This window comes from Epinephelus fuscoguttatus, linkage group LG13 (assembly GCF_011397635.1).
Source record: "Epinephelus fuscoguttatus linkage group LG13, E.fuscoguttatus.final_Chr_v1".
Lineage (NCBI taxonomy): Eukaryota > Metazoa > Chordata > Actinopteri > Perciformes > Serranidae > Epinephelus > Epinephelus fuscoguttatus.
In genome coordinates, this window is record NC_064764.1 from 21,672,120 (window position 1) to 21,690,632 (window position 18,513).

Below are 18,513 nucleotides of genomic sequence, written 5' to 3' on the forward strand. Positions count from 1 at the left end.
CTCCAGCAGATGTCGCTTTTCACACATCATAACCTGTGACAGAGAGGTCGGAGGAGGGCAGCTCCGGAAGATCAGGTAAACGAGAAGCAGAAAAAGCAACAACAGCAACAAAAAAAAATGTTGTTGACTATTCGGCTATTTATCTCCACCACCTCAGGCCCTATTTCAGAAAGCAGGATTAGTGAAAACTCTTATGTTCAGCCTGAGATGAGGTAAACTCTGAGTTTTCCGTTTCACAAAGCCACTTCAATGTAACCCTGAGTCAGTTACTATGGCAATACTCTGTGAAGCAAACCTGCCAGCCAGCAGGTTTGCTTCATCTATCTTTTATGCATTGTCCTTTGATTCTTCAGCAGCGGCAGTTTTCTTTCTAACATCAGAGACACTGAACACACACATGCAAGGCAATGGTTTGTTGTAAGAAAAGTGACTCTGGCTCTGAAAGGACTTTTGCCAGTTTTTGTGGTTTTCCCTATGCATAAATCAGAAAGGATAATCAAAGTGAGTACGATGGAGCATCGGTGGCTTAGTAGATGGAGCGTGATCTGAGGCCCAGTCTTTGATGCAGTGGCCCCTGGGTTCATGTCCAGCCTGCAGTCCCTTGCTGCCTCTCTCTCCCCTTAATGTTATGCTGTTTTGCCATTAAAGGCAACAAAAGCCCCAAAAAATAACCTTTAAAAAAATGTCTTGATTCTTGGTCATTACAATGTCTGATTCAGCTGGGATGATGGGGATGATACAAGTGGCTTTCTGCTTCCTGCCCCTGACAATCATGTTATCTGCGCTCCATTGATGATGCCTTTTGGTGCTCACCGTGAACGCTTCCTTCAGGCTGAGAGTTGATTAAACTGATTCTGAACAGCTGTTCTGGAGCCGAAAGTGTCCTCAGGTGAGTGTCCCAGCTCAGGCCAACTCTGAGATCGGGATCAGGCTCAGAGTTTGTTGAGCCTGCCTCCTGAAGACTCGCATCCAGCTGCTGCACAGTGCGACACTGATTCATTCCCTCACCATACGTCATACGTGTAAGTTTCTTTCTTTTCTGGACATTTTTAGGCAAAAATATCATAACTGTCTCCTAGAAAGTACTTTTGTATATTACAAGATTATTTTAATAATTACTTAAATTAAGTTTCTTCGAGTTTATTGAACACACGCACAGGAGACACAGGTAATATCATGGCTGTGGGTAAATGACGCTCACTGTTACCTGAACATGTGGGATCGTCACCTGAGTCTGCAGGTTTGGGTTTAAGTAACTTGAATAAGGAGAGATTTTGATTTAATTGATTTTATTGCTATTTCAAATTAGATATATATAAATGTAGTTTCTAGGATTTGCTTTTTTTCTTTGTCTTAAGTTAATATCTTTGGATTTTGAACTGTCTGTTTAATGACATTTTTTGGTTAAATAGTTCATTATTTTTTATTTTATTTCAATTTATCAGCCCTAATATTAATAATATTCATTATTCAGTCTCAGTTCACCTGGCTAATTTGTTAAATGTAAGTTAAGTCTAACACTATGTTTGAATTATTACAGTGCTCAAAGATCAGTCAGTTAATTCAATTACTTCGCAAGATATTTGATAATCAGTTAATCCATCAGAATTTGTTGAGTCACTGCACAGATAGAAGATGAAGCCAAATAGAAAACCCTCATATGATCGACGCTGAATAAACATTGGCTGTTGAATTCAGCCATATTAACAATATTAGTGACACAATATTGATTTAGCCATCATCTAGAGGGCAGCCATTAAAATTCAAGGTGATTCAAATTTAAACCACTGTCAAAATATTTAAGTAACTGTTTTGTGCTTTGACATATTTCCTCAACATATAATAAAAATACTAGGCTACTCAGTTGTCAATGTTCTGCCTTTTAAAGCAAGAATTTTGTGAAAAAAGTAGTGCTCTACTTTGCAGGATGGTGCACACGGCTCTGTACACTTCCTTTATTTCTGTTACACACTTTATATTTAACAATAGATAGAGACTGCATTACTTGTTCTTGTGGATTTTTCTGGTCATGATTATCCACCACAACCTGAAGTTCTTGTTTTACTTATTTATTTATTTTTTGCATCTCCTGTGGCCCCACCACTGTTCACATTCAAATGAAAGCGAGGACTGGCAACGCCTGCATCGATGTGAATGCAGCCTAATAGCTACGTTATCATCTCTTTTACAGATATACCCCTACAGACATTTATAAAAACATAGCTTCTTGCACCCATGATGTATAAAGAGAAATTTTAAAGCTTATCTGTGTCTTAAAAAAGCCAGTTGCTAACACATGGCTAAAAATGTTACAGAGGTTGCTGAGGACATTAAACGCCATCGCGCCAAAGAACAAGCTCAGCGATAAAGACGCTCATGTCATGTGACCACGGTGTAGTTCGCTTATAGCCATTTTAAGATTAAAACTAAACATTTTTTAGATTTGTGTGACATCACACTGAGAAAGAACAGTGCACATGAGGACATATTGCACAACAATGCAGTGGTGTCAAGATCAAAAAGTGACAGATGGTATGCATATGCCGATATTGAGAATGGTATGCCGCTCATGCCCCACTGTCTTATATTGTAAAATGGTATGTGTGTGCATTACACTGAGCAATATCAAACTGGGACAAACAGTTATGACGAACAGCAGAAAACGGATAGCATACCATTCTCGGGATGGGCAAGTGCTGCTGCCATCAGCTCGGTAAAGATCTTGGCATCACTCCAAAAATGTACCTCCATGATCACACCAATAGTCATTCCTGAAGGCTTTTCCTGTGGCAAAACAGGTTTTGTCATGTCTCAGTTTCATGTTTAAACTTTCCTCAGCGGGATTAAATTTAGGGTTCATTTAAGGTTAAATGGTTAAAGGTATCAGTTTAATAATTGTCAATGTAGTGTTTTATTGTAGTGTTTTGTTATTTAATATTTTATTGAAAAGGGACTACTGAAGGCCTCAGACTATAAGATAAGATATAAGATTTAAAGTTTATTCTTGACCTTTGAAACAGTAGCTGACACAACAGTTTCACTTCAAAGTCTACATAAAGCAAATGTAAATATGTGTAATGAGTTTGTCACACCACAGAAAAATGTGTATTAACCACCCAGCCAAATTTGAATGATTAAAAAATCCACAAAGTATAGAAAATTAGGTTTCAAATTTGTGAAAAAATGAACAATATTCCCAACTCTGAGACGCTTGGGGATTGTCCCCTGAAAGAGCTGAAATTAAGATCAAGCCGTTGCGAAATGACAGACACTCGTTAGAAGCCAGTAGCACAAAGCACACACACCCCTTGGGCTGAAGCACGAGCCGCCGTGCAGCAACACTCTCATCAGAAGTTAATCCAGTATGACGGACGGATGGACGGACAGACAGACAGACAGATCCTTTATTGTCATTGTATGTTATACTACAAAACTTTGTTAGAGCAATCCAGTTGGCAGCACATAAATGAATAATGATATGTGAGTGTGTTGGTGCATGGGTGTACACATGCACCAACACACTCACATACACACACATTCATATCTATAGTGGCACACACAGTCTATGGTTGGACAGTGCACACCCTTCAAACCAGTGCACGAGAGCCGCTATACGGCAATAGTCTCCTGTTAAGCAGCTAACATTAGCACAGTGCACACAACCACAGCACTGAGCAGTACCTGCCAGCAGGCCAGGTAGCTGATTCAGGCTGGAGGGCTGAAAGGTACATTAGTAACGGCTGTTTAGTTTCTGTTTATATAATTGTGGCATGTAACAGAGTTGTTTACTCACGTATTTATTCGAGTGAAAGAGCTAAGAGAACTTGTGGGATGTAGGGAACTTGAACAGTCACTGAGTTTGCCTGAGTCCAGACCTTTGAATCTACCCATTTCACTGAGATCGAGTTGACTGATTCTGAAGATGGAAACACAGTGAAACAAGTTGACAACTCTGTCTGATGTCTTGCAATCACTAAGTAGCAGTTGTGGAGCTTTTGGACATATCACACAATCTATCAGCTAACAGTGTGTGCCCAGTTGTTAAGGAATTAGAGCTGTGTACCGTGTTTTATTTTATCTGACTGCTTTAGATTACTGTCTCAGTCTCAGATTGTCTAACAACAAGGCAAACCGCATCTGCTGAAGAAGATTGTGTGTTACTGTCAAAAGCTCCAGAAAAGCAACTAAATGGACCTTGTGTGGAGGTTTTGTCAACGACATGCTAAATTAAAGAAGGCTCCCGCGCACTGTCTCACTCATTGCTGAATGGTTTGAGTGTCACACAACGTTTCGGTTTTGACGACCTTCATCAGATATAATAAACAGGCAGCATCACAACACTTGCATATATATATACATAGGCTGTCTCATGTCAACCAATCAGAGCACTGGAGCAATTAATTGGACTGATGAGCATCAGCATCACCTGTCAGGAATTGATATAACAATAAATTAGAAAAAAAAAATAGAAAAAAGTATACATCATGATAAATCTGAACATCCATAAAAGCCCTTTTAACGCTACAAATGATAAAACAATCGAGAGTAAAACATATATCTAAAAGGATCTAGGAGAAGGACGTATAAATATTCTAAATAAGGGCATCCAATGCCTGTTCAGTGAGTCAGTACACAATTTCTATAAATATATAAGATCATGAGGTTTATTTAAAGTGTACAAAGGAGTAGAAAAATATTTAAATAGTGTTAAGGACCAAGTATAAATAGGAAAATCACCTACATGCTAAAATTGTCCAGACTAAAGGAGGGCTAACTGAACTCCAAATAAATAAAACTTTAACAAACCGGAGTGTCCATTTATCACAGCTACCTCAAATTATCTTTTTGTAAACATTTATTTAATCTGGAGTCAGTATAATATAAATCTATGCGGTGTTAATGTGAGTTTCCTATTTATTTGACAGTCTGGTTTCTAGGAAACCATTCATCTCTAGAAATAATGTACCTGTATATCCTCGGACTGGTGGCCTCCTGGCTCATCTATCGCTGGTATAAGGAACGTGAAAGAGTGCCCAACAAGGAAGATAAATATGTCTACATCACTGGCTGTGACTCTGGGTTTGGTAATCTCCTGGCGAGACACCTGGACAAGCTGGGCTACAATGTGATTGCAGGTTGTTACACTGAGAAGGGTGAGGATGAGCTGAAGAAGATCACCTCCAACAGACTGACAACCATTCATCTGGATGTCAGCGACTCCGAGAGTGTCGGCAAAGCTGCCGCTTTCATCAGGACTCTGGTTGGACAGAAGGGTGAGTGGCTTTTAGGGGCTCCTTTTATAGGGTCACATTTAATGTTTGAGAAGTGGATATTTTTTCAGAGAGGGAGGATGAGAGGGAGGTAGGGAAAACAGAGTTTAGTTTATGGAAGGTGATTGTGCGTTTTTGCTTCGGCATTGGGGTGGAGATGTCAATGCATATGACATATCCGATCATATCAAGTTTCCCTCTTACTCCAGGTTTAGAAATTAAAGGCATAATGAGGAGGGTTTTTTGGCTGCAGTTTGTACACATAAATTGAGCACAGTGTAAGTTCGGGCACGACATGATGTCAAGCTCAGCTCACATCCCAGCTAAGTCAGCTGATCTCAAACAGCCCAGTCAGCTGATAGATCACATGATTCCTTTCTATGCAACCAATTGGCGAATCTCATTCAGGGCATCCTATTTAAACTGCTTTAGCCTGCGTAATGTTGCTGCTTCCTCTGCAATCCACCTTGCGACCCACCTCCACCCCAGCTCCTCCTTTTCATGCTTTGTGTGATTTACCAGTTTAATTTCTTTTTGGCATTGATGCTTGGTCTGTCCTTTTCCCGGGGGGTCTTTGCTGCTGCTCTCCCTGCCTTAGGCTTTCCATGTAGGTGCATGGAAGGGCAGAGAGGTTTGCTCTCTCTGCCTCAGGCTGTCCTCGTTTGCACGTGGAAGGGCAGAGAGGTTTCTGTCTCTGCTTTAGTCTTTCCACATAGCTGCATGGAAGAGGCTTTCTGCATAGGCCAAGGAAAGGCAGAGAGGCCCCAGAACAGAGCCATATTGCCAAATATAATACTGCAAATGGAAATAAAGTTTTCTTTGACTAAAGTGGTCCTGACTGAATTGTCAAAGTTTGCCCCTCATGGTAACTACAGTTTTACAGAGTCCCACCCTCACACCATGTGCACTGTTATTGGTAAGGGCTACTTACCACTGCCAAAAGGTTGTTGCTCAGAAACATTAAAAACACAGCAGAAAAAGAAAATGCAGACAGAGGGCACAGTCTGCATACACCGCCACACACTTCAAGTGGGTCAAACGGGATGATTGAGAGGGATTATTTTTGTATGAGTCTGTACTTTTTTTACCACTCATTCTGCCTTTAAGCAGTCATTTCACTTGTTGGTGATGCCACACATGTACTGTATGTATTAACAGTCTCACCTTTCTATGTTTATTATATTGTTGTGTTGCTCCAGGTCTGTGGGCCGTGGTAAACAATGCTGGAGTTGCTCATCCGTCTGGCCCCACTGACTGGCTCATTGTAGACGACTACAAGGCCATGCTTGCTGTCAATCTGTTCGGTGTAATCGATGTAACACTGAGCGTCCTCCCTCTCATCAAGAAGGCCAGAGGCAGAGTGGTCAATGTCGCCAGCGTGTTTGGGCGAGTCACCCCGTTCGGTGGACCTTACTGTGTGTCCAAGTATGGCGTGGAGTCCTTTAACGACAGCTTGCGGTGAGAGAAGATGCAGCCTTTTCACATTGATAATCTTTCTTATTCTCATGAGTGTCCTCTTGACTTATAGCAAACCTCTTTTGTGTTTCAGTTTGAACATGGCACCATTTGGAATCAAGGTTTCAGGCATTGAGCCAGGCCTCTTCAAAACAAATGTGACTGATGGAGCAGCGATGCAAAGTAACCTGCAGAAGCTGTGGGACAGATTACCTCAGGATGTGAAGGACGACTATGGACAAGATTTCTTGGGAAAATGTGAGTTACTCCACCTTTGTTAGAAAATAACACAAAACTTATTGCTATAGCTCAGCACATCACTGAACAATTTATAAACATAGAGGAAATTGTTTTGTCGAATGATGCCCATCTTGCTAAAAATGATCCGTGATCCTCTCCATGACATAAATCATCTTGCTCGATATTCTGGGACTTTTATTTATTCATTTTGCAAGTGCTGCATTCAGTTTAATACCTAATGTCAAGTAAGAATCTTTTTGATAAACTATCTATAGCACTTTTTTAAAACAAGGTATGTAAAGTATTCAGTATGTAAAGCAATGAAACACAGAAAGAAACTACTAGCTCAAAATACTAAAACAGAAATAAAAAATCACAACAAATAACAATGAAACAGTCTCATAAAAGCCATTTAAAATCCTAGCAGCAGAGTTTTGATGAAGCTGCAGACAGTAAAGATATTTTTTCTGTTGCTAGTGAATAGCAAACTAGAGAACACCTTGCAATAGGAGTGCTTTAGCTGCGATACAGTGAACTGCAACTTCAATCAAATTTCATCCAAGGGTCTAAAGTGGGGGGACCAGTATCCCCTTCTCTACTCTCTACCCCCCTACTTCTGGTACCGTTTGTTCCAACCACACCCATCTTTTAACTCAGCCTTAATTGTGATCTCAACTACACACCTGTAAAGTTTTGTGACTGCATGCATGGTTGCAATGCTATCATGTCGACCAAAATCTGTCCATAGACAGACAGACAGAAAGATGGACACATTAACAACCGGCCAAATTAGTTTAAATGGCTTCTGTGGTAATTCCTGCTACAATAGGTGTCATCAGGTCCAAGTCTTGGCATGGTGACACACACACAGACTCACAAGTGGAAAATAGAAACGGCCATTGTGACAACTTGTAATTACAGTTGTTAAGATGAGAGGTAATGAATGCATTAATGATAGTGTCCAGATTTTGAAAGGAAATAATAGTACACAGATACCAAAACATTTCTGCTATGCAAATTCTGAGCACTAACAAACAATAAGACAGTTGATGAAGTGTACTTGTGTCCACATTGCATTTGAAAGTTCATTCCAGACCGTGGCGCCACTGAACGCTGCTCTTGAAGGACAGTTGCTTTAATTCTGTGAATACCAGCTCTGTGCTGAAATTTATTGGTGTTCATTTGGTCCTTCAGAGTACTGCCTGTCATGAGCTGTGCAGCTCTGCTGATTGATCACTGAATCTGGTCTAACCCTCATCTGTCAAACTCCAATAGTGTTTAAATCTTCAGCTTAATTTGTCAGGCTAACATCGCCCACAGACTCTGGAGATCAAAACGTTGCTTTGTTACATACATTTTTTGGGGGTGTTTGCAATTTCCTCTCTTTTTTCTTTGTGGGCTGATTTTGACATACTGTATACACTCTTAAGTTACCAGATTTTTCATTGAGAGAAGTGGTCTGATGTTTTTGAGCTGATAGAAATAAACCTGAAGTACTGATTTTCTTGCTCTTTCTTATATTTGTTAAGGGTCTGGTGCCCACTTGTGGCACAGAAAAAAATGCACTTTCAGTTCTATACATACATAGATACATACATACATGCACATTCAAAATAGACACAATGTTCTTTATGTATGATTTATTGTATGCTTACCTGTAGACAAACAGCATTTGCTTCAGGTAATCTGCTGTGAGCTGACTGTTTTATTGTGATTCATAATTTTGTAGTGTACCAACTGATCCTTGTCTGTATTTTACCTATAGTAAGTGCCAAATTACACAACTCTATCCCTAGAAAATGATTATTAACTAATTAGAAATGACATGTGTCAAATGCTTCCTTTTCAGCTCTTGGAATATTGGTTCAGAGGTTTAGGATGCTGACTGACAGCGACCTGATGAAGGTGGTAAGCTGCATGGAGCACGCCATCTCTGCCGTTCATCCTCGTACTCGCTACCTACCTGGATGGGATGCAAAGTTCTTCTGGTTGCCTTTGTCGTACATGCCGACCTGCATCACAGATAGCCTTTTCCGTAAAATGATCCCAGGAGTAACACCTTGAGTGTCTTCACTTTAGTGTGTGTCAAAATAGATCAGTTGTTTTGAAAAGAATTTGGGCTAACCTTAAGATCACTGATGTGTCTTATTATTTTTCATGCAATACGTTTTTGCGTATGAAGGATTACACCATTTATAGCATCATATAAACATTTTCTATATTATAAAACATGTTTGGCACTTCATTATGTCTTAAGCTATGTCAAATTTGGCTTTGAGTTATTCAAATGAAGCAAATATATTGTCTGCGTCTATTTCACCATAATCGAGAGGTATTATCCTAAATAGAGGGTGGAAATTGGAGGTTTACTGCTATTGGAGCATAGATGGTGCCCCCCTGCCAGTCAAAATGCTTTCGCAACTGAGCCAACATACGCAAAGACTGTTGGACTGTAGGATGTGAAGAACTATTATGTAGGGCCATAGGCATCTCTGAATAAAATAAAGCAGACAAGGATGTCAGCCTACAAGAGGAAGCCTCATGCATACCCAAACTAGAAAACTGTCAGGGGTACTTGCCTCAATCTAGTATGTCAGTGCTCTCAAGTTACCTGCTCAGTAATAATACTGACAATTTTGAAGGGCCATTCTCTCCATTGATATAGGTTTCTGTAAGAATGCTCATTGTAGGCCTACACGAGGAGTTTTTTTTATTCCAGCTCAATTCAGATATCATTCTGTTTGAGTTTTTTAAAGAAGGATTTTTGTAAAAGTATCAGGATTCAATGAAGTAGGTACAGAAATTTGGTGAGAATATTCATTTTAATTATATTTATCCTTCCTGTCAGAAAGAGTGGTAGGACTAACCATTTGTTAAAGGCCACTCTAGTCTAATCTACAAGGGGGCTCAGACAATTTTTGGGTTATCGCTATACCTAAATAAGAAAGCTATCCATAGTCACTATAAATGGGTATGAGTAGAAAGATATCTGTTGTGCATCTTAATTAACAGAAAATATTTCACCTTTTAAGAGATTAATCTTACATTGAGAGAGCTTACCAAAATGATCTAAGATTGACATGACTACAGGAAGAGTTCTGTGAGGATCTGTACCATAAAGAAGTAAATCGTCTTCGTACAAAGATGCTGTGTCCCTTCCCTTGAAATACCACAGATATCTGGTGACGAGCATAAATAGATAGCTTGAGGTTCTATAGCTAAGGCAAATAAAAGCAGAGAAATTGGCCATCCCTGCTGTGTTCCTCATTGGAAAGGAAAGTATTAGGAGTTAAAGCCATTGGTGCATACTGAAGCTTCATGATGTCTTTGACTCCAGATGTTATCATCCCTACATTATTGATTATAATATCAATTATTTTTGCTTCTTAAGTCAAAGGATGATCTTAAACACGTCATCACAATTCATTAAACTTGTAAAGATTTTGTTCTTGATGGACTTTGGCTCCTCTTCCTCTGTATAAACCTGCTCTTCAGATTCTTAACATTGATTTACATTCAATATCAAATACAGAGAAGTGTCTGTAACTTTTGGGCTGAGATATGTTTTTAGGGTAAGGTAAAAGTGGAATGCACAAATCAAAACCAGGGGTTTTGTAATCTGGTATTGTCTGTTACAAATCCTTCATGTTGGGTGACACATTTAACCCTGTTGTCACATTCTCAATGGCAGTGATTCTCAAAGTGTGTTCTGTGGCACTCTACCAAGGGGTCTGTAAAAACTTGTGATTGATTGATTAAAATTACCATGATATGAAATCTTATTAGGGGGTTATACAGGCTTCATAGATTAACAAATCATGTTTTAATTTTAAATCTAATATTGTACATAGATCATGTTCTTATCTTACAAATTGTAGCCTGTATTGTTTAAAATAATCAGAATGTGCATTTTATACATACGTATAATATATTGGTAAGACTTGTTTCACACTAATGTGACGGGTCCATGTCATTGGTCCGACATCCCATTAGTCCGACGGTCTGCAGTGCTGAACGGCTCCCGGTGGGCGTATTTCTACCTTGATGGCGCGCTGTGACCGGCTCTGGGTCAGCTGGGAAAGGCTTGAGGTGAAGCAGGCTCACAGCTTATGTGTTTGCCACTTTCTTTTTCATTTTAACCCACACAATGATCTTCTCCTGACCCTAACCAAGTGGTTTTTGTGCCTAAACCTAACCAGACCTTAACCACAGTTCATCATGATGATTTCAGAACAGACTTCGGAACAATGAGTTAAATATGGTCGGAACAATGGGATGTTGGACCAATGGGCAGTTCCCAATGTGACAACCATGAGGTGATAACAAATATCCTTATTGGATGCTGAGCAATTCTTGGTTTGAACAATTCTTGGTATGTTAATTAGATACTTTGAAGTATAGCATGTACAGGAAGTCAAGTCAAATTCCTTCACCTAGAGTGAGAGAGAAGTTCTGATCTTGCGTTGGATAAAGCCATCAATATTGTTTGGTCTCATGAAACAGCACAAGCACAGCTTTAAACTAAAGCTGCTGGAAACGGTAGCCCACATGACCAGACAGTTCATGCAATCAGTTGGCAGCCATCAAAGAATGCAGCTAGGAAAACCTGCCAAGACAGGGCAGAAAGAATCCCAGATAACCTCTTCAAGACAGAGGAAGACAGGGAGCGCCCTAAAGAATGTGGCAGTTCAAGCAAGGTAATGCTAAAGGAAAACAGTACAAGATATGCAACAAGTTGAGCCACTTTGCAAAGGTGTATTCTTCCTAGCGAGGAAAAGGAGTACACACATTGAATCAAAATGAGTCAGACTACAGACAACTTGGACATTGACAAGTTGACATTAATGGTACGGAGCAGGCCTTTGCAGATGTGCAAATTCCTCCAAATAGGAATAGGACTGTTTCCTAGTGAGTGCACAACTCATATAGACCCCAACATAGTACCTTGGGTACACCTGCTGAGGTGTGTTCCCCTCGCTCTGTGTAACTGCCTGAAAGATGAGCTACAGTCACTGAACCAACTGTATGAGTCAGTTCAAAGATAGCAGCAGAAAAGACACACAGACAACATGAGAGTGTGTCTTGACCCCAAAGATTTGAAGAAGATTGTCAAACAACTGCAATACGCTTTACCTACTCTTGATGATCACAGTCGAGTTGGTTGGAGCCTCCAACAAAGCATCATGGATGTCAGGTCAGGCTCCATATGCCTTTTGGGCTGAAATCTGTCTAATACAAGTTTCCGTTGATGAGACTTAGGAAGTGACACCGCATCACTGTGACAGGGAGTCACAATGACAGTCAACGATGCCCTCATCTACAGCAGAAACAACCTCCGTGCCATGCTGTAGCGCTCCAGAGAGCGATGAGTTAAGTTCAACCCAGAGAGCAGCACAATCTGTCCCACTGTGGTCAGCTACTTTGGGAACGGTAACTAAAGACAGAATCAAGCCCGATCCAGCCAAGACTGTAGCTGTGAGAGACATGGGGCAACCCAAAGACGAAGGTGAGATGGACACATCCTTGGCATTGTAACTACTTAAAGTTTGCCACTATGTTTTTGGAAATCAATGCACTCATGCATCACCTGTCAAAATTGTCCAGTAAATTCAAATGGGATGTACAACATGATGAAGCAGTCAGAAAAATGACAGAGCTAATCACACTAGAGCCATGTCCAGTCCCTACATATTTTGAACCTAGCAAAGAGCTAAGGCTACAAGGTGAAGTATCCAAGTATGGACTAGTTGCAGCCCTACTGCAAGAGCTTATCAGCCATGCATCTAAATCGCTAACTGACAGTGAAATCGACTGTGCTCAGATTTAAAAAAATTTTTTGGCTGCAAACATTTACACTTGCTATATCACTGTTGAGTCACTGTAATGACCACAAGCCACTTGAGATGTTATAGATTGACTCCAGAGATCCAGAGAAAGATACTTCAGCTACAGAGGTACAATTTCACTATCATCCACAGGCCAGCCAAGAACATTCCTGCTGCAGATATTCTCTCCAGATAGTTACTGTCTGATCAGAGTAACAGCCTCACACAAGGCATGGACATGCAGGTAGATACTGTATACAGCAGCTCACCTGTCAGGGACACTAAGCTGAAAGAGATCAGAGCAGAGATTGAAAAGAGACACAGAGCTCATGCTACTGAGGAAAACAATCAAAGAAGTATGGCCTGAGGAGAGGAGCATGTGCCCTCAGAGCATAGCAGAATAGTGGGGGTGAACTTTCACAGATAAATGACATCATATTCAAGAATGAGAACATCATCATCTCAACCTCACTGCGTGCAGAGATGTTTTCCTGAATACATGCATTATAAGTATAATTTGGTAAAAGAAATAAAGTACGTGTTTACAGCTTGAGTGTACTACCCAGCAAAGGAGAGCACTCCATTTGCTTGTGAGTATGTACACTTGTCTTCTATGGTGGAAAAGATACAGTAATGACAATCAAAAGGAATTCTAGACAGCTTTTAAGACAACATCAGCAAACTTATCGAAGACAAATACGTCACTGAGATGGGGAGATTCTACCCTCCACTCCTCTGCAAATGGAACATCTAATGGCACTCGTACACTGTTGTACAACCCTGCAGCTAATTACCGCAACACCTGATTTGGTGTGAATACAGCCTTACACAAGCTTTCTGTGTATCAAAATCAGTTCTTTTCAATCAAATCTGACGACTGTCACTGCCTTTTATTAAATCAAATAATAATCAATTTCTCAAACTGCACAGTAACTTTTATTCTTGTATTTTAAACCTGTCCTATTTAAGCTTGTTTTTATTTTCTATTCTCTTGGCTCTTTAATGGCTGTTTTCCACAGAATTCAATGTCCTTTTATATGTGTTTCTTTTGCACTTGGTCTGTTTATGATATTTCAAGTAGAGCACTTGGAATGGCCTTGTTGTTGAAATGTGCTATGTAAATAAACTTGCCACACCTTACCTATGATATGACAACAAATGTCCCTATTGGATGCACAACAGTGCTTGACTGTAATTGGTCCATAGCACATGCAGACAGACAAAGTTAGTGCAGTAGTGTGTGTGTGTCAAGTTCAGCTTCCTGCAAGACAGCCAACCTGCATGTGTATATTGAATTAATACTCTGAGTTGTGGCACATTGTCGTCTGGAGTAATCTATGCACATACTGAACTAAACAAGACAACATCCTCTAAAGAACTGTGGCCATGGTATGTTTACATTTATTATTTTACATTTTACACAAAATAATAAGTCAACTTAGAGTTAGAGCACCCAAATATAATCTGTATATTAACTTTATACCTTTTTATTTATTTGACTCAAAATCAAAGAACAGAAACATGATATTAGTTGACTTATTGTACACTTTATTATTATTATTTTTACAAAAATCAGCTTTATAAGATCTAATGCCATCTGGTGGTTGAGTGACAATTGTTGCATTAAAGGATCAGTTTACCAAAAATAAACCCCATGCACTTAACCTCTTTTGGTGTTTAGATTTACACCACAATGCAAAAAATGTCTTAAAAATATGTTTAAAGCATCAACAGTAAAAGTACTTACTGTGCAACGAAATCAACCATACAAGTTTCATATTATTATACGTTGTAGGCTATTCTTGGATTATTATTATTATGAATGCATTTATGTGTAAGTAGAATTTTACTATTGGTTGCAGAGGAGCTAATTTTAACTATTGTTGCATAGTCCAATATTTTGAAGGCTGATCTTTATTTGGTCATAAAGACACTGGGTATTTCAATATCAATCTTCCATGCTTCTCCACACAGGTGTCAGCTGACAATCTCACAACATATTTATTAGAGGTGAGTGTGAGTAGATTTCTCTTTCTTTGCATTATTTGTAAACATTCACTTCTTTTTTACGGTTTTTATTTACCTTTAGAGAATGTGTGTAGAATATTTAGGAGAAGTAAGTGTGGATTCTCAGTGGCTGCGACCACGTATGCTTATGCAGTCCACACATAACCTCCACAGCAACTTTCACCCTCATAGATAGAAAGCTGTGGTTGCTATAGTGTGTGTGTGTGTGTGTGTGTGTGTGTGTGTGTGTGTGTGTGTGTGTGTGTGTGTGTGTGTTTACATTTCCACAAAGTTTGGTCAAGTTACGTGAATCTGTTCAGAAAGTATGCACCTTTTTGTTATAGGCCACTCCCACTGCCTCGCCCCCTTTTTGCCAGCTGGCATGAACAGTTACCTCCCCTTCACTTCCATTCAGTGTGGCTAAAGGGGTGAATAAACATTTGCCTCCCGTGGCAGAGCAAATTTGCAACTTAACATTGTAAAGAGTTCAATTTTGGTGAACTTTGACAGACAAACTCACAGACTCAACCAGTAGCTAAGAAGGATGTGTGGTTGACTGCCTTTTGTTGCCATGTCTAACTGGTCTAACCAGTGGGTATTGCAAGCTAACTAACAAATACAACTGTCAAATCAGACACTGCCCATATTCAGCATGAATATCACCTTGGCCGGCGATTGTCCCTCACCTTCATTCACTCACATAGGAACGTAACCCTGCCCTGTCCTTTGGCTCATGACCATCTCCGTTACCACACCCCCTTTTAGCCAGCTGGCATGAACACAAACACACACTTAGCCTCAATGTCAAATTTCACCCTTCCAGGGCAAAAAAACTGTGGCTACCAAAGGGTGGGGAGATAGTTTTATGGACCGACCAGCAGACAGAGCAACATATAAAGCTGCTGGTTGCAGCTAAAAGGAGGCATGATGTCATATCTGTGGACTGTGTGTTTCAGGTAATCCTGTCACACATGGCCTTAACCTGTGCTTCACTTCTGGCCACTCTCACTGTCATCCGATGGTACATCAGAGATTCCTGCAAGGTTGATGGCTCCAACCAGAAGCATGTGTTCATCACAGGCTGTGACAGCGGCTTTGGGAATCTGCTGGCCAGGCAGCTGGATGGAAAAGGCTTCCACGTCATAGCTGCATGTCTCACAGAGAAAGGTGCAGCAGATTTGGCAGCAGCAGCCTCCCCCAGACTGAAGACTCTCCTGCTGGATGTTACAGACAGCGGGAGCATCAGGAGGGCGGTGGAGTTTGTGAGCAAAGAGGTCGGAGAGCGAGGTGAGCCAGGCGGACAGCAGCAGGGGGTACATACTGATAGGGTGCCAGTCAGAGTGAGGCACTGGGAGAGATAAAGGCAACCTGGACCATCCCATCATCAACTCATCATCCTTCTACTGATATGTTTAACATGCCCTCTGATTTTAAAGAGGAGAGAGGAAATACTTACCTCATATAGTCTGCATTTTGTAAAGTCAGGGACACATTACATTTTCTCCAAACATAAATCTAAAGTAGATTCATAACAAAAGTTTTTCCTGACTGAGTGTAAACTTTTTGGACACTTTAAAACCTTTATTTGACTAAGTGAACATGCCTGGTCTGTTTGTGTGGAATTCAGTAGTAAACATAACTCTCAAACATTATACAGTATTAACTATATACAGTACCACTCTCCATAGTACTGTATGGTATTTTGGCATTTTAACACTGATTAGAAAAGTACAGTTCCACCATCATTACCTCTGGGGAAAATCAGCCATATCCAAAAGGACATAGCTGTTCAGATTGAGCCTTTTTTCAAGTACATGAGTTGAGAATCAGTGAAAAAGAGATAAAGATCAGAGGTTGATATGCGCTGGTAATGTTCCTGCCTCCTTTCTCAGCAGGTCTGTGGGGTCTGGTGAACAATGCCGGCAGGTCCATACCCATGGGTCCAACAGAATGGATGCAGTTGGAAGATTTCTCTAAGGTTCTGGATGTGAATCTGATCGGCCTCATTGATGTGACGCTCCAGTTTCTGCCCCTGCTGAAAAAGGCCCGGGGCAGGGTGGTCAATGTGGCCAGTGTTATGGGCAGAGTTACTCTCACTGGTGGAGGATACTGCCTGTCCAAATGGGGAGTGGAAGCCTTCTCTGACGGCCTCAGGTATTCGGAAGAAGTAGTATGAAATGGAAATACCTCATACTTTTTTAAAAGTACAATACTTAATAAAAAGCTGTCCAGCTGCACCAAGGAAACATAATGCTTTGCTTCTTGTGCCCAGGAGGGACATGCGGCCCTTTGGTATCAAAGTGAGTATTATCGAGCCTGGTTTCTTCAAGACAGGTGCAAGCAGGCCGGATGTTGTTGAAGCTGACCTGAGGAGACTGTGGACCCGCCTCCCTCAAGATGTCAAAGACTCCTATGGACACACATTCTTGGATGACTGTGAGTGGAAGTACAGTTGATCACACTCAGCACTAGTGTCATATATAAATATTCTGAATGACTCCTCTGCTCTGTTCTTCCTGTCAGATCTGAAAACTCAGGACTTCTCCTTGGGCATCCTGTGCAGTCCAGATCTCTCCAAGGTGACCAGGTGTATGGAGCACGCGCTGACAGCTCGCTTCCCACGCACACGTTACAGTGCAGGCTGGGATGCCAAGTTTTTTTGGATTCCTCTGTCCTACTTCCCTTCATTTGTGTCAGACTTTGTTATCAGTGCGCTTCTTCCTTCACCTAAGGCTGAAAGACATCAGCTAAGCTAAACAGCACAAGAGACATTTCTGAAAGTGATAAAACTAAAATATTGTGACAACAAGGTCAAAAAAGTGTCTAGATTATGCTACAAAATATAAAATGTATTTATTCACATCTAAGCAGCAATTTAAACCATATGGGCATGTGGTCAACGGTCACAGAAACAGTTTCCAATTGTCCTCATTATGGTGCAAAATAAATCATTCTGTAAAACTGAGAGTTTATTCACTGTGTTTATAAAATGACAGTCTCTATCTGCTAACATTTCTATCAAATTCTTTTTTCCATTTTTATGCCTCAACGCCAGCAATAGCCTTGGCCGGAGGCATTAGGTTATCACGTTGTCAGTCCGTCTGTCGGTCTGTCCGTTCATCCATCCCATTCTTGTGAATGCAATAGCTCATAAATGCCTTGAAAGAATTTCTTCAAATTGGTACAAATGTCCACTTGACTCAACGATGAACTGATTACATTTCGGTGGTCATAGGTCAAAGGTCTCAGTTTTGTTGACCTGATATTTCAAGAACATCTTGAGGGATTTTTTTTTTTTTTTTTCAAATTCGGCACAAATGTTCACTTGGTCTCAACGATAAAATGATTAGATTTTAATAGTCAAAAGTCACTGTGAACTTGCAACTATCTCATTCTCATGAATGCAATATCTCAAGAGGATCCTGAGGGAGTTTCCTCAAATTTGGCACAAACATCCGCTTGGACTCAACAATAAACAATAGTTACAATTTGGTGGTCAAAGCTCAAAGGTCAAGGTCGCTGTGACCTCACAAACCTTGTTTTTGCCCATAATTCAAAAATGTATATGCTGACAACATTTCACACAAATGTTTGACAGGATATAATGATGAAGTGATGACATCTTATACCCAATAGGTCAAAGGTCAGCTTCACTGTAACATCATAATGCTCTGCAAAAGATGTTTCTATGCTTATATCTGTTCATCTATGTTATA

General features: G+C 40.3%; 2 protein-coding genes across 3 annotated transcripts; both read left to right on the plus strand.

The window, feature by feature from the left end:
* Positions 1-802: 802 nt before the first annotated feature.
* Positions 803-10,422, plus strand: LOC125899945 (retinol dehydrogenase 7-like). Its single transcript, XM_049594625.1, has 5 exons — positions 803-1,022; positions 4,926-5,273; positions 6,470-6,728; positions 6,820-6,983; positions 8,815-10,422. The coding sequence occupies exons 2-5, from the start codon at positions 4,961-4,963 to the stop codon at positions 9,027-9,029; spliced, it is 951 nt and encodes a 316-aa protein (XP_049450582.1). The 5' UTR covers positions 803-1,022; positions 4,926-4,960; the 3' UTR covers positions 9,030-10,422.
* Positions 10,423-12,752: 2,330 nt separating this feature from the next.
* LOC125899196 (retinol dehydrogenase 7-like) lies at positions 12,753-17,680 on the plus strand. 2 transcript variants are annotated; one of them, XM_049593275.1, is made up of 6 exons: positions 12,753-14,179; positions 14,765-14,800; positions 15,754-16,084; positions 16,690-16,951; positions 17,070-17,233; positions 17,321-17,680. In XM_049593275.1, exons 1-6 carry the CDS (start codon positions 14,177-14,179, stop codon positions 17,551-17,553), a joined length of 1,029 nt encoding a protein of 342 aa, XP_049449232.1. In that variant the 5' UTR covers positions 12,753-14,176; the 3' UTR covers positions 17,554-17,680. The 2 variants fall into 2 exon arrangements, with proteins under 2 accessions (XP_049449232.1, XP_049449233.1); XM_049593276.1 differs by having other exon boundaries at positions 16,693-16,951.
* The last annotated feature ends 833 nt before the right edge of the window (positions 17,681-18,513 follow it).